Source organism: Mustela erminea, chromosome 13 (genome assembly GCF_009829155.1).
Source record: "Mustela erminea isolate mMusErm1 chromosome 13, mMusErm1.Pri, whole genome shotgun sequence".
Taxonomy (NCBI): Eukaryota; Metazoa; Chordata; class Mammalia; order Carnivora; family Mustelidae; genus Mustela; species Mustela erminea.
In genome coordinates this window covers 91,822,842-91,839,219 of record NC_045626.1, presented here as the reverse complement: position 1 = coordinate 91,839,219, position 16,378 = coordinate 91,822,842, and the positions used below count along the sequence as shown (strand labels likewise).

General features: G+C 56.3%; 1 protein-coding gene across 4 annotated transcripts in view; it reads right to left on the bottom strand.

Annotated features, from left to right (window-relative positions):
* Positions 1–467: 467 nt before the first annotated feature.
* Positions 468–16,378, bottom strand: part of SFSWAP (splicing factor SWAP) — a 67,915-nt gene continuing 52,004 nt past the window's right edge. For 2 of the 4 annotated variants that reach the window (XM_032309403.1, XM_032309404.1), the window contains 4 exons: positions 12,192–12,317; positions 2,040–2,204; positions 998–1,070; positions 468–787 (listed from right to left, as the gene is read on the bottom strand). In XM_032309403.1, the coding sequence (XP_032165294.1) occupies positions 722–787; positions 998–1,070; positions 2,040–2,204; positions 12,192–12,317 (430 nt within the window). In that variant the 3' untranslated portion in view covers positions 468–721. Of the gene's footprint in view, positions 788–997; positions 1,071–2,039; positions 2,205–12,191; positions 12,318–13,529; positions 13,585–13,616; positions 13,701–16,378 lie in introns of those variants that run through there. The other 2 variants (XM_032309406.1, XM_032309405.1) reach the window with 2 other exon arrangements.

Genomic DNA, 16,378 nt, shown 5'->3' with positions numbered 1-16,378 from the left:
GGTGAGGCGCACGCATGGGCAGCAGACCGTGGCAACGCCGCTCCCAACCTCGGGCCACTGCCGGTAAGCCTTTGTGTTTGGTGTTTTCACTAAAATCAGACCAGGAACAGTGTCTCCCGCGTGACCCGGCCTGCTGGTACCCACAGTGCCCGAGACTCTGGGCGAGGCAGCGAGTCTGCTCTTTCCTGCCCGAGGGGGATGCCTGCCCAGCGCCAGGAACCGGGGGGCTGAGCTGCGCAGGGCTCGGGTGAAGACGCGTGGTCTCCGCAGAGGACGTGGGGGCGGCTCAGGAGGGACTGCAGGCGCCTGCTCCTCCTGCCGCCCGGCTGGGATGTGTCCGCCCATCGCCGCCAGGCCGCCGCCTCTGTCAGGACCTGACGGGAGACCCGGGACAGATGACAAATGGTGAAAACGCACTCACAGCCAAACAAAGAAGAAACCGCGCCACAGTCGCTAGCTAGAAAAGGTGTTTTCCTCCCATTTTATTTGATAATACATTTTCACAGAAACATGATATTATTTACAAATATACAGGTAAGAGACTGCTGGTCAAAAATCTTAAACTGAAAATGTCATCAAAAATTAATTTACAAAAACCACCAACTGCCCAGGGGAGTCCTGGGGGAGAATGCGACGGCGTGGGACGGGTCTGTGCGCGCGGAAGCGTCCTGGCTCTCCAGCCCCCGCAGCCCGGGCACTGGGTCGGCGCGATGCCCGTGTCTCAGGAGGCACTGGTCTGCATGTTCTTGGAAGCGGCGAGCATCGCCCTCACTTTGGCCATGAGATCCTGCACGGAGAAATGCACGGGGTCCCTGTGGCTTCCCGCTCAGACCCAGCATGCGGACGGTGGGTACAGAAGCGCCCCACAAACACGTCGGTGGGACGGCCTGGTTGGGGACGCCGCAGCCCTCCAGCGTCAGTCAGGGCCCACCGGTGGGGGCGCGATGCGGGCGCCGAGGGAAAGCCAGCCTCCCAGAGAAGGGGGGTGCCACTTTACCTGAGTTATTTTGCTCTGCACGGAGGAGACAATTGCCGAGGAGATCTGGCCATCTTTTTCCTGAGAAACTCCCCTAATGTGAACAGAGAGAGATCACAGACTTGAAACACAGACGTGCTGTCATTAACTGTTACTAGCGCGTTTACAGATGCCGATGTTACAAATGCGTATTTTGCGTTCACGTTTCACATTACAGATGTTTGAAATTTTTTGTAAACTGCAGCCTAATTCCGAGAGCATCTCCCGTGAACACCCTGTGAGCGGCAGGTAGGGATGACGGGAACAGGACAGAAGTGCCGGAAGCTGGAGGTGCTCGGGCTGGCGACCCCGTGGGGTACGCGCTCCAGGTCATGTGCCCGACTCTGGCCTCGGCGGCCGCCACACACACTTCCACCTGCACCTGTAGAGCCACGTCTCAGGTCGCGACCCCCCCTGGGAGCTGGCTGTACGCCTGCTACCTACGAACCCGGTCTCTAGTTTCGGGGCCCGCGACCCACATGGACGAAGGCAGTGGGTCCGTAACCAACAATGACGGAGCCCCGCTCCCAAGCCACGGGCTCCGGAGCCCCTGCCCAGCTCTGGGTGGGCGGGCAGCAGGGGCATCTAGCAAATGCTTCCTGACGGCCACGGCATCGAGGACACGTACACCCGTGCCACCGGCAGGCTGCTCCCGTGACGTCAGCTGTGGACTCTGGTGTTCAACCCGACTCCTGTGGCCTGGGGTGAGTGGAGTGACTGGGCTGGGTCCCGCTCACCACCGACCCCCACGCCTGCCGTCTCCGGGATCACGCGGGGCTCTGCAGCTGGGGCCACGCCCGCCCCAGGCGGCCCTTGCTGAGGACAAAGGCGCCATTGTCGGTGGTTTCAGAACAGCTGTGGTCACACCAGGCACCATTTCCCAGCGGATCAGACAGTGGGGAGGCCTCTAGCCAGCACCTGGGGGGGTGGCCGGCCCACCCCGGGGACTGCCACTCCCGAGGCCTGAGCCCAGTTCCGAGCAGCCGCGTGTGGGGAGCCCGGGCTGGGCTCAGGGTGGGCTTACCTGGAGCGCTCCTGGCTGGAGCCCCGACTCTCCACGGGAGAGATGCTGGCCGAGTGGGCTGTGTGCCGGCGTGTGGCCTGCTTGCTCGGGGATGCCGACTGGGACCCAGCCTTGGACTCGGTCCGGGACCGCGAGCGCCTCTTCTTCTTCTTCTCATGGGGGCTTCTGCAAGGAAAGTGGCTTCAGACCAAGACACAGCAGACTCCGGAGGAGCGGTTTCGAGCGTCTTCCCAGGGCCAGCTGGTGGGGTCGGCTAACTCCTTTTGAAAGCTGTGCACGTTTTACTTAGCTCGCAACTGACAGATGCAGCAAGTCACACACACGGAAGGAAGGAAGCCCCTCTCCCTCCGCAGTAGGAGGCCTGTCCCCCATTTCAAGAGGCCTATGGGGTTGGAAACACGGTCAGCACTTTATCTGCATTTAAAAAACTGAAGAAGAGTCACCAAGTGTTGTTCACGCCGCCTGCCCGTAGGCAGACGTGAGGACGACTCCTTGCGCGACACGGGGAGGATCACAGCCGGGGCCGCGCGGACAGCAGCTCCTGCGCCCTGCCCTGTGCTCCCTGGGACTGCAGGGCCTGTCCCTGCTCACCCAGCAGCTGACTCAGCCCACGTCCCCCTCCAGGGCCCTTTGTCCCTCGTCCCCTTGCAGACACAGCCTGCTCCCCACGCCCCAGCCGGCAAAGCTCCAGTGCACACACTGCCCTGTGACCCTCCCGTGACTCCCCAGAGAACATTTCTGGAGGAAAAAGAACAAATACGGGAGGTCCAGATGGGTACCGGGCCTCCTTGCTCTTGGCCTGTTTCCTCCGGAAATGATGGTCACTGCTGTTTGGAAACTGCCCCCGCACACGCGACAGACAAGTGACCGAGAGGCGACCGAGTACTTGCTGGAGAGTCTATGTGCGGTCAGTGCCATCGTGAGACTCTCCCATGTGCCCATGTGGGTCCTGTGGGTGATGGGACTCCCGTAGCCACCTGCATGTCTTCACGAGCTCGACGTCCAGGGCCAGCCCACATGGTCCACTCTGCTTGGCGCCTCTGAAAGGCACAGCGGCTCCCGGATCCTTCCCCTGGGGACCCCACGGCCTGTCCACATGCCCGTGCGCGCTGCCCCCAGGCTCCCCCCGTGCTCCCGCGCAGAGGCACGCGTGCACACTGAGGAAGCCGTTGGACACTCGGCCGTGCCGAGGAGCGTGCGACCTGCTGCCACGACTGTGCTCTCCCGGGCACAGATGTGTGCACTGCTGCCCGCTGTGGCAATGACAGATCAGGTCCTCCCGAGGACGAATGTTCCTGGCGGGTGAGCGGTGGGAAGGACCGCGGGGCAGTGGGGCCAGGGTTCGGTGTCCTAGGAAGCGGCCCGCTGCTCCCAGAGCCCTATGACCCCATGGCCGGTCCCTGCTGCAGCCCCCCCGCACCAAACCTGAACGAGGCCAGCGCGCTCGGCCGCTTTTGGAGGCCAAGTCTGGAAGCCGCGTCCGTGGACTGTTTCATGAACTCTGGTCACCACCGGCTCCTCGGTTAGGTTGCTTCTAACGGACACGGGCCCTTGGCAGAGACACATGCCACGAGCATTCCTGCCTCCGGGCGGGCTTCTCGGCTGGTGGAGACCTTCCGGGAGCGCAGGACCCTCCCCGAGCTCAGCTGTGCGCCTGCGGACCGCACCGTCCTCCCTTCGGACAGCCGGGACAGCCGGCCGCGGGAGCGAGGTCCAGGGCACAGCGCTCGTCCCGACTTGCTGGTGTCCCTGCTGCTTCAGAGCATCAGCTCGCGGCCTCCCCGGGAGCGGGCAGGGAGCGCCCCCCAAGCCTGCCCTTCTGGGAGACCGCGGCGCCCACTCCAGGTCCCCCTGTGCACACGAGCGTCCCGTCCACCCGCGCAGTCCTGCCGGGGCGGCACGGCGTGGACAGGTCAGTTCAGGGAGAAGAAACCTGAGGGGCGCCGACCTTCCATCCACAATCACGGGCTCTCTTTGTACTTCCGGTTCTTAGATTTCTCGAAGATGTTGGCAGCCTTCGGTATTGAGAAGTCGATGTGGGTATGGCTGTGGTCACCTTCCCCCCTGTTCCAGGCTGGATCGCAGAAGGAAACACTTCCTTTCCAGTCCTTCTGCCTTTCCGCCGTGTTCCCCGCTGTCTCGGCGGCCGGCTGCTGGTCCTGGGCGCGGCCAGCACGCCCCCATCCCTGCCAGATGCTTCCTCCGACTCCCTTTGCTCAGGGCTGTGTCTCCTTGTTTTCTTTCTTTCTTTTCTTTTTTTTTTCTTAAAGAGATTTTATTTATTTGAGGGAGAAACAGTGACACAGATAGCAGCAGAGAGCACAAGCAGGAGGGAGAAGCGGGCTCCCACTGAGCAGGGAGCCCGAAGCGGGGCTCGATCTCAGGCCTCCGGGATCATGACCTGAGTTGAAGGCAGATGCTTAACCATCTGAGCCACCGAGGAGCCCCCTCCTTGTTTTCGTTTTAGTGAACGGTGAAGCGTGTGTCCGACAGCTCTCCTGCCTCTGCCGGGACACGCTGGGACTTTCCTCCCTGACTCTGAACAGTGACTTACCAGGGTCGCCGGTGGACCGTAACGAACCGGGCAGTCCTCAGACAGACCCACTCGGTCAGGACGCATCTCCTTGCACTACGCTGCTGGGTGCAGACTGCAGATGCCCCGTAGGTCTCTCCACCTCTGTCCCTGAGCATTTTGGTCTGTGAACACACACGCCCCTCTGCACATGTGCACGCCCGCCGCCTAGGTCTGCAGGAGCCCCCGCCACGGAGCCTCGCACTGTAAGCTGCCAAGTGTTCCCGTGTTCTTTCAAGATGGTCTATAAACTGGTCTCTCCTCGCCCTTGAACACTTGTTAGAATTTAATGACGGAAACCATCTGGGCCTGGAGTCCGGTGGTTTTAAAGGGTACATAAATTCTTTGGCAGACATGGTTATTTAGATTTTTTATTTCTTCTGGTGACAGCGCGGTCACTTGTATCTTTCAGGAATTCGTCCGTTTCACCCAAGTTGCCAAAATAACTAGAAACAAATTTCCAAATTCTCCTTCTAACGTCTGTCGGCCCTTTCACTCTTGATCTACCTAAAGGAAGACATGGGTTTTTGACCATTTTCTTTTCTAAAAAAAGATTTATTTATTTATTTATTTGACAGAGATCACAAGTAAGCAGAGAGGCAGGCAGAGAGAGGGGGAAGCAGGCTCCCCGCTGAGCAGAGAGCCTGATGCGGGACTCGATCCCAGGACCCTGAGATCATGACCTGAGCCGAAGGCAGCGGCTTAACCCCTGAGCCACCCGGGCGCCCCTTGACCATTTTCGAAGAGCCATTACTCAGTTTTACCGTTAGTCTGTTTCCTACTCTCTCCCCTCCTCCCCTTCAAAGAGGCCATGTACAGACGACACAGTGTGACGCTGGTTTCCAGCCCCCACGCGAGTGTGTGACACTGTGCTCCCACGTGCAGCCGCCCTCTGTCACCAACTCTGACCGGACTCCCTGTGCTGGGCCTTCTGTCCCCAGGACGCCTCCAGCCCACGACCTCCTGGGCCCCGGCGGCGGCATCCCGCTGGTTCTCTGCACTGTGGGTCTGCTCGTTTCTGCAATTCCACAGACGAGTAAAATCCTGTGGCAGTCGTCTTGCTCTTAGGTCGCTCAGCACAACACCCTGTAGCCCCAGCCATGTCACTGCAAATGGCAAGAGTTCACTGCTCTCTCCCGGCCGTGCGACATTTCCCCGTACAGGCCGCGCCCCCTTCATCCACGCATCGGCTGGTGGGAGCTGCTTCTCGTTCAGCGGGTGCAAATACTGCTGCAATAAATACGGGCGCACGCGTCGCCTCCGGTCAGGATTTTAATGTTCTCTGGGTAAATACCCAATAATGAGATGGCCCGCTTGTAATTTTTTCTCTATTTAACACCTTGAGGACCCTCCATGCTGGTTTCCAGAGTGGCCGCACCAGCGCGCGTTCCCACCACTAGTGCAGGACGGTTCCCCTTTCTCTGCATCCTCGCCATTCGTTTCCTGTCGTGTTAGTTTTGGCCACTGTGACAGGTGTGAGGTGCGACCTCACTGTGGATCTGATGTGGCTGGAACTCATGACCTTGAGGTCAAGACATTAAGACCTGAGCTGAGATCAAGAGTCAGATGCTTCACCAAGCCCCATGGTAACCTTCTGCCCAGTTTTAAATTGGATTATTTTTTTTGGGGGGGGGGGAGGTGTTGAATTATATCAGTTCTTGACAGATTTTAGATACTGGCCCTTTTTCTGATACGTCATTTGCAAATATCCTCTCCCATTCTGTTGGCTGTCTTTGGCTTTGTCGACTTTCTCCTTTGCTGTGCAGAAGCTTTTGATCTTGATGAAGTCCCAGTAGCTCATTTTTGCCTTTGTTTCCCTTGCTTTTGGTGATGTTTCTAGGAAGATGTTGCTAAGGCTGAGGTCACAGAGGTTGCTGCCTGTGTTCTCCTCTGGGATTTAGATGGATTCCTGCCTCACACTGACGTCTTCCATCCGTTCTGAGTCTGTTCTTGTGTGTGGTGTAAGCAAATGGTCCAGTTTCATTCTTCTGCACGTAGCTGTCCCGTGTTCCCAGCGCCATTTATTGAAGAGACTGTCCCTCTGCCACTGGACATTCCTTCCTGCTTTGTTGGAGATTAGTTGACCACAGAGTTGAGGGTCCATTTCTGGGCTCTCTGTTCTGTTCCATGGATTTATGTGTCTGTTTTTGGGCCAGCACCATGCCGTCTCGATGATGACAGCTTTTTTTTTTTTTTTTTTTTTTAAAGATTTTATTTATTTATTTGATAGAGATCACAAGTAAGCAGAGAGGCAGGCGGGGCGGGGGGGGGGGAAGCAGGCTCCCCGCTGAGCAGAGAGCCTGATGCGGGGCTCAATCCCAGGACCCAGAGATCACGACCTGAGCCGAAGGCAGAGGCTTAACCCACTGAGCCACCCAGGTGCCCCTATTATCTTGATTTCTGATCTTACCTTTATTATTTCTTTGCTTCTACCTACTTTGGTTTTTTATTTTTTATTATTTATTTATTTATTTATTTATTTATTTTAAAGCTTTTTTTTTTTTTTTTTAAGATTTTATTTATTTATTTGACAGAGAGAAATCACAAGTAGGCAGAGAGGCAGGCAGAGAGAGAGAGATAGGGAAGCAGGCTCCCTGCTGAGCAGAGAGCCCGATGCGGGACTCGATCCCAGGACCCTGAGATCATGACCTGAGCCGAAGGCAGCGGCTTAACCCACTGAGCCACCCAGGCGCCCCCTACTTTGGGTTTAATTTGTTATTTTTCTGGGTTCTTTTTTTTTTTTTTTTGGAAGATTTTATTTTTCTAGCTTCTTAAGACAGAAGATTAGATCATTATCTTAGACCTTTTTTTTTTTCCCCTGATACAAACATTTAAAGCTACTAACTTCCTTCTAGCCAAATGAGCCCACAGATTTGGCTGTAACATTTTCACTATCATTTAAAAATATTTTCATTTTTCCCTCGTGATTTTGTCTTTGACCTACAGGTAATTTAAAAATGTATTAAATTCCCAATATTTGGGGATTTTCCAGGTATCTTTTTATAGATTTCTAGACTTGCTGCCACATGGTAAGGGAACATAGTCTGCGCCACCTGAGTCTCCGGGGACTGCCAGAGCCTCCTGCAACAGCACAGTGGACGAGGTAGCGAGCGGCTGTGTACGGTTTCCGTATCTGCACGGTCTGGTTGTCTGCCTGTCCCCAATTCTCTCAGTGTGGCTTCAAGTATTTTATTTCTTCTCCTTACTATTTAGTCTTCTTCATGTGTCAGAGCAAGCGAGCGAGAGAGCCCAACGTGCGGGAGCGGCAGGCAGAGCCGGCAGGGGGAGACGCAGGCTCCCCGCGGAGACTGGACCCCAGGACCCTGAGATCGTGACCTGAGCTGAAGGCAGAGGCTTAAATGAGCCACGCAGGTGCCCCTTCTACTTAGTTTTTTTGAGAGAAAGAGAACATGAGAGAGCGTACACACAAGTTGGGGCAGGGCAGAGGGAGAGAGAGAATTTTTTTTTTTTTTGAAGATTTTCTTTCTTTCTTTATTTGACAGACAAAGATCACCAGTAGGCAGAGAGGCAGAGAGAGAGGAAGAAGCAGGCTCCCCGCTGATCAGAGAACCCGATGCGGGACTCGATCCCAGGACCCTGAGACCATGACCGGAGCCGAAGGCAGAGGCTTAACCCACTGAGCCACCCAGGCGCCCCGAGAGAGAGAATCTTAAGCAGACTCCACGCCCGGCACGCACACTGCCACGGGGCTCCATCTCACAACCCTAAGAGACGAGGACCTGAGCTGAAATCAAGAGTCGGAAGCTCGGCGGACCGCGCCATCCAGGCGCCCTGCTGCGAACACCTGAAGGTGCTCCCGCGGGGGGCCCACCCAGAGGAGCCCGTGGGCATGAGGCTGGCCCCCTCCGCAGCACCTCCCGTCGGTGCGGCCACCCGCCCTTCTGCTCAGAGCACGGCATGCTTCTGTCTCCCCGTCTTTTCATTTTAACCTACTTGCACACTGAAAACCTCTCTGCAAGCAGCTTAGCATTCGGTTTTGTTGCAGCGCAGTCTAAACCCTCTGCCCTGCCATTATTCGCCATCTGCCGGCGATCAACACACGGGTTTGCAAGGGCTGTGTCTTCTGTCGTCCGCTCACGTTTCCCTCTCCTTCCCCACTTTTTTTTTTTTTAAAGATTCCATTTATTTATTTGACAGACAGAGATCACAAGCAGGCAGAGAGGCAGGCAGAGAGAGGAGGAAGCAGGCTCCCTTTGCGAGCACAAGCAGCCTCCCCGCTGAGCAGAGAGCCCGACGCGGGGCTCGATCCCAGGACCCTGAGACCATGACCTGAGCCGAAGGCAGCGGCTCAACCCACTGAGCTACCCAGGCGACTCCCCCCTTTTTAAAATAAAGATTTCATTTATTTACCTGAGAGAGAGAGAGACAGAGAGAGAGAATGAGCAGGGGGAGGGACAGAGGGAGAGGAGGAAGCAGGCTCCCTGAGGAGCAGGGAGCCCGATGCGGGGTTGGACCCCAAGACCTGAGATCATGACCTGATCCGAAGGCAGAGTCTCAACCCACTGAGCCACCCAGGCGCCCCTCTTCAAGCAGTTTTAAGGTTCTGCCTTATGTCCTCTCCTGGCTTTTAATTCCCTTTCCTTTGCAATCCTGCCCCAGGGAATGAAGACACAGCCTTCGCTGACGCAGTCTACTGTGGACGGGCAACACGCAGCGTGTAAGACCCTGCCACAGCGGGTGTCACTCGATGCTCACGGATGTGCCCGGTGCGGCGCTAAGCGAAAGCGGTCCGTGGCCAACCAGCCCAAGCAACTGCGTACTATTCCATCTAATAAGAGGACGGGGACCCTGCGAGGTGTGCCGTGGTACGACGTGGCCATTCGCACAGATTCCACTCTTTAAAAAAAGAGTAGAATTTGGACGCCTGGGTGGCTCAGTTGGTTGGACGACTGCCTTCGGCTCAGGTCATGATCCTGGGGTCCCGGGATCGAGTCCCGCATCGGGCTCCCAGCTCCATGGGGAGTCTGCTTCTCCCTCTGACCTTCTCCTCACTCATGCTCTCTCTCACTGTCTCTCTCTCAAGTAAATAAATAAAATCTTAAAAAAAAAAAAAAAAAGAGTAGAATTTGATCTTCAAAAGCTCAGTACAAGGAACCAAGGATCCTTGGACAAACAGCGGACCCCCATGCTGGGGCAGGGAAAGCACTGACAAGGCCTGGAATATTTGGGGCCAAAAAGCAACAAAGTGCTTCAAGAACCATGGGACCACATATGGGGTGGACGCTGCCGTCAGAGCAACACTGGCGATGGATTCGCGCAGCACCGACAAAAACACAAAACCCCAAACCCGAAGTCCACAATGACACAAAAGCGAGGGGCGTGTGTCTTCTGTGGAGAAGAAGACAGAATCTGAAAGGCACCACTTGGCCGTGACCACTGTGCGAACAGTTTTGTGTCCGTGAACGCTAAGGCCAGTGGGGTGTTTGCGTGGCATCTCGGTGCCATCGCCTGATGACCTGTGTGGGGCTGCAGCGTCACGGACAATGGGACAGGCAGCTGGTGACACAAAGGAAGTGACATGTCACTTTTGTGGTGCTTCTGCCAAAATGTCTCCCATGAACCCAGCCACGGTCACGCAGTAAGACAAGTCCAAGTCACGGGGCACACAGGCAGGGGCCGGAGAGGTCGGGAGGGAAGGAGAGGCGGCCGACGGAACCCCGCTGATCCTGCTCAGTCGGGCTGACACGCGCACACGCACGCTCCCTGCACTGTTTCCAACGGTGAGTGTAAAACTACCTAATAAACCAAGAAAATTATGAAACAAGAAGTCAGCGACAGGGGCACCCCGAGATCAGCTTGTAGAGATGATCCTTCAACTCGGGGGGTGAACGGCCCCCTGCCACCACGGGAAAAGGAGCAGCGTCACCCCGCTCTGCGTGGAAGGCTGCAGGGGAGCGGTGACTGCTGGGTTCAAGGGCCTGGACCCGCGGCTGCGCACGTGCCCTCTCCTGGCCCCACTGGACCCGGCACAGCCTCCCACCGCCCAGGGTCAGGCGCTCGGGGGCATCCCACCCGATCGGGCAGGGAGCGCGGCTCTGCGGTCGGCGGAGCCTCCACTCGCCTCGCACGACTCATTAAAGCTCCAGCGATCACACAAGTTCCCACGATTCCTGACAGAACCGCTGCCTTCTCTTGAGACGGCTCCTTGAACGCAAAGGTTAATTTGAGGCCAAAGCCAGAATGCTTCTGTGGGGAGAGAACTTTTGTTGCAGGAATTAATTTTAGATCATGCCCTATACAGACAGCGGAGGTGACAATGAATTTCGAATGTTCAACAGTGACGAGGGAAGGGGTACAGCGGGGAGTGGACCCGGAGCCCGTCGCGGTCCGGCCAGGGCGGGCGCCTCACGCGGGAGCAGGGCCCGGGCGGAGCGCACTCGGCCTGCGCGGCGAGCCCACCTGCCGGCTCTGCCGCCTGCGCCCCCGCGCGGACTTCGCCGCTCCCAGAGAAAGCTCACCCTTCGCCAGCGAGCACACTGCAGGCCCGCTTCCCCGTTAGGAACGTCTTTCCAGAGCTGAAGCCACGATGAGCCCCGCTGCAAAGGGGCCCCGAGGCTGCTCGACCTGTGTCCTCCACAGACAGGCGGGACTTGGGGAGGGCAGGGCCCCTGACACCTGTCATTCAGGGGTGTCGTCTGGGAGGCTCGGGAACCCCCAGTGTCCCAACTCACATACACGCGGAAGCAGTCACGAAACCGGAGGAAAGAGGCGCACAGCCCCCTGCCCCCACCTCCTCTGGGCCGGTCTGCCATGGGGAGAGCGATGCTCCTTGCCAGCTTCCTGAGCCGGGGCCTGGGCGCGCTCCCATGCAACGGCACGAGAAACAGGAGCTCCTCCCTTCAGGCAGCAAGGAACAACGAGCGATGGGAGGCCGGGGGTGGCAGACCCCATGCGAGACGATGCCCCTGCGGTGCCCCGCGGCCGAGACGGAGACACCCGGCGGCGGCCCCGTCCAGTACCATGCTCGGCAGGCGCACCAGCAGGCCCCAGACGGGCCCACACGGTCCAGACGTGTCCCGTCACGGGGGCGGGGTGCCGGGACTTTCCGTGCTGTGACATGGTGGTGCTCTCTCACTGGAGGGGCTGGGGACGCTGCTGGGCCAGAGTCAGAGGCCGGGGGCCAGGCATCCCGGCTGAGAGGCCTACCGTAGTGCACACGGCAGCCGGTCTCTCTAGCATCCCGCAACCGTGACAGCTGTCAAGGGGGCGGAGGGTGGAGCCCTCTCTGCTCTCAGCCCGGGAGGACCCTGTGGTCCTGCCCACAGCACCTGCTAGCCCCGGGAGTAGCAGGGATTCACTTGGGACTCGAACTTCTCTCCTTTTATCTGTGTGTGCGGGTCCGGCAGGGTACCTAGACCCTGGGGATTGGTGCTGGGCACTGCCCGATGCCACCCCGACCCCAGGGACACAGAGCTCCCTCTGCAGTCAGCTCCAGGAGGAACAGAAGAGCTGCTAGGGGCTGAGTGTCTGCGAGGGATGTCTCCCCGGCTTGTGCCAGCCCTCTGGACACACGTTCGCTTCCTGGCAGCACAGACTGGTCTATGGACTCAGTCGCCTACCTGGACCGGGTCCGCTTCCTGCTGACGCCTGGACTGTTACTCATCCGGTAGGCAGTGGGGACACTCCTTTCTTCCCTCCGTCTCTCGGGAGAGTGTGCTCTTCTCCGAGGGGACCGGGATCGTGACCTGGGCAGAGGAACAGAGGAGTTATAGTCCATGTGAGCGGCAGGCGATCACGTCCATGCTGAGGCAGTGATGGGCCTCATCTGGGTCTGCAGATGCCTGACAGGTGCTGCCTCTGTGCTTCTCGGGGGCACAGTAGCGGCCCCTCCCCGGCCTCACTACTCCACTGACACAGAACAGAGTCCAAGCTCTGCTCCTAGGCCACAACACTCAGCACACTGCCGCCCAACATAACCAGGGCACAGCACGCGCGAGGCTGGTCCGAACGGCCCGCAGCACCAATGCTGCCGGATTCCAGGGCTGACCGGGTGACTGATGGCCAACTCAGGCCTGCGGTGTCGCGTCCTCCTTCTGCCTCTGCGATTTCCTGCCCTCAACCATTTGCAGCTCACAGACCCCTCGATCCAAATGACACAAGGAAAAGCGCTGATATTCAGGCGAGCTGTTTCTATTGGTTCTGAACACTGGCAGCACGAAGAAAGCAAACGAACCAGAGCCACTACTTGGAACCCTCTCTTGTTCACACCCACCGCATGGCCTCGCGGCGCGAATGCGGAGCCGGCCACAGCAGTTCAACTCCCAGCACACGCCTCTCAAGATAATTTACGTTTGGGAGATGCCTTGGATTAAAACCGTCCTTTAAAATATCTCATTCTTCCTTCTCAGGTTCCTGGAGAGACATTCGCTCTATCTGGGCAGTGACCTCGCCCACTCAAGGCAACCAGTGCTCGGAGCACCGACTCCAGACCCTCATCCACCGGGGGTCAAGGCCCTCCGAGGAGGGTCCTGTAATGACACGTTTAGGATTCTCCTTTTTTGTTCATTCAGTGAAATTACTGTTTTAAGAAGACAAAGAGTAAGCAGAAATCTGGACAAAAAACCAATTTCTTTTCATTCTGTTTCTATGACAACCCATTCAAAAATAATATAAAGAGCAGTTTGATTTTGCCATAAAGGATTCCACACCAAATCATTTTAATTACACCCCCCCCAATAACACACACCGTTGTTCCAAACATCAACTTATCATCACGGTCCCGGCTCCTGCGTCCCAGAGAGAACCCTGCGTCACTCCTGAAACATCGGCCATGAACAACCCCAGGTAAACCATCATCGGCTTCGTGTTCTCCAGCACCACCGTGTTCTGGCTTACAAAATGGTGTTGACGGTCTTTCCCAATATTTACAAACTACGAGGGTGAGGTCCATCAGACACCTCGACATTTTACTGGGTTTCCCCTCCAAAGAGCTCCGGGAGTTAGGGAGAGGAGCTGCTGACAGCTGCTGTGGTTGGTGCTCCCACTAGGCGAGTGGCCCTGCCACACTCTGGGCTTGGGGGCCCGCAACATGAAGGCACACACTTTGCACTGAGAGTTCAGGGTGCCAGCTGGGGTGGGACCAGAGCCCCAGAGAAAGCTCTGCGTAATCAGACCTCTACACCCGTGGAATGCTCACACGGAGAACGATACACTTGATAATCAGGAAACGTGCATTAGTTTTTAGTGCCTGTGGATTCCTAACTCTCATACAATACCACTCTGCAGTGACCGTTCCAGGTCTCTGAGGGAGGTGGCTGTCCCCAGTAGATGTGGAGTTATCTGGGAAAGTAGCCCACTCAGTACCAAGGGCAGTAAGCTTCGTCAGATGATACTTAGGTTTTATTTCTTTATTTTTAGATTTTATTTATTTATTTGACAGCGATCACAAGTGGGCAGAGAGGCAGGCAGAGGGGAGGCGGGAGCAGGCTCCCTACCGAGCAAAGCCCGATGCGGGGCTCGATCCCAGGACTCCGGGACCACGACCTGAGCAGAAGGCAGAGGCTTTAACCCACTGAGCCCCCTAAGCCCCCCTTAGGTTTTATGTTAATGAAAGAAGCACTGATGTTTTCATTCTGTTAATGAGGCCGTTAATACTGGTATCACAACAACGCCAGAAACAGGAGCTCTGTTTTATAAGTAAATAATCCGCACGATGGGGCTCAGACACTTTTTCTTGCGGCTCATAAATAGCGGTCTTTCAGACAGCAGCGGAACGTGGCTCTTCACCTGAATGACAGTGCTGTTTGCAAAAAGCTTCTTTCCTCCTGCGTTTAACCACTGAAAGCACCCCGCCCCGGTGCCTCCACCGCTCTGGAGCAGCTCCGGGCGGCCAATGGGGCAGCAGAGCTCCCGCGGCTGACCACACTGCACCCTCCGCCCGGGCAGCTCCCGAGGGGCCAGCTGTCCCTGCGTCGCTGCGGTGCAGAGAGCCCCCAGGCATCTGCTGGGTTAGGGTCGGCTCCACAGAACGGGGAACCCCTGGCCCTCACCCGCACGCTAAGCACTGAGCGCCACCTCCTGCGAACCCTGTGCAGATGAGGAGCTTGTATGAATGACCACCATTACCCCAATTTTGCTGGCGTAAGCTGTTTCCAAATATTAACTCTGACTTACAAAACGTGTTTCTAGGGGCACTTGGGCGGCTCAGATGGTTAAGCCTCTGCCTTTGGCTCAGGTCATGATCCCAGTGTCCTGGGATCGAGCCCCACATAGGGCTCTCTGCTCAGCAGGAAGCCTGCCTCCCACTCTTTCCCTGCTTGCCTCTGCCTGATTACAATCTCTCTCTGTGTCAAATAAATAAAAAAAGATCTTGAAAAGAAAACGTCATTCTAATCCCTAGCTGGTCCCCAAGCGTAAGTGTGGAGGGAGCTGGGGACTGTGTGGATGCTGCCCCCAATACTGGGGGCAGAGTTCTACCCGGAACCTGCCCCCATTCGGCCGCCCCTTAAATAGTGACTGATGAGCCGATGGAACAAAGGCCGAAGGGGATCTTCTCTAGCGTTCTTCAAGTAAGCTTCACTTTAAGCTTTAGAGTCTTACAAGATTTTAACAACACCTAACTAACAAAGCTCAATTTTTAGGCGATACACTAATGACCTGAGTCCTACTTTGTTCCATTTCCGGCAGAGAACCTGGTGAGACAGAAGCAGAAAGCACAGAGAGGGGCACGTGGGTGCCTGGTCGGTGGAGCCTCTGACTCTTGATTTTCTCTCAGGTCCTGGTCTCAGGGTCGTGGGACTGAGCCCCGTGCTGGGCTCTGGCCGGGCGTGCAGCTCGCTGTTTCGCTCCCTCCCTTCTGCCCCTCCACACCTGCGTGTGCTTTCTCTCTAATAAATCAATCCTCACAAAAAAAAGAGGAGGAAAAAAAATCTTACATTTCAATTAATGCTGATTTAAAACACACTAAGCACTATGCAGTAATCGCTCTACTTTCCAAGAAGCAACATACTGATTTCTAAAGCTCAAGATTACTCTATGGCTCGGCTGCCTCTGGAGACCCAGGGCCACCTACAGCTTCAACGAGCTGCGTACTCGGACCGCAGGCATGCGAACGCCACTTATCTTCACACGGAGATCACGGGGGCTGGGAAAGGGCCTCTAACCCTAACCTTCTACGCCTTACAAAGCACTTGTAGCAGCAGTCTTTCTGAAATAATCAAGTTGTTGGGCACCTGGGTGGCTCAGTGGGTTGAGCCTCTGCCTTCGGCTCGGGGTTGTGATCTTGGGATCCTGGGATCGAGCCCCACATTGGGCTCTCTGCTCAGCAGGGAGCCTGCTTCCCCTCCCCCTCTGCCTGCCTCTCTGCCTACTGGTGATGTCTGTCAGATAAATTTATTTATTTTATTTTATTTTATTTTTTTTAAAGATTTTATTTATTTATTTGACAGAGAGAAATCACAAGTAGGCAGAGAGGCAGGCAGAGAGAAAGGAGGAAGCAGGCTCCCCAATGAGCAGAGAGCCCGATGCGGGGCTCGATCCCAGGACCCTGAGATCATGACCTGAGCCGAAGGCAGAAGCTTTAACCCACTGAGCCACCCAGGCGCCCCTGTCAGATAAATTTAAAAAAATAAAAGTTGATATAAAATAAAATAATCAAGTCGTGCGTCAGGCCCAGGAACAGTCTGACAGGTCCCTTACTGTAAAGGGTAGCGCTATCTGAAAAGACAGTGAACGATGACATTGTCTTTAGCAACTTCAAGATTTGGTTAAAAACTGAAGTATTTTTCACACATCCAGATTCAATTAC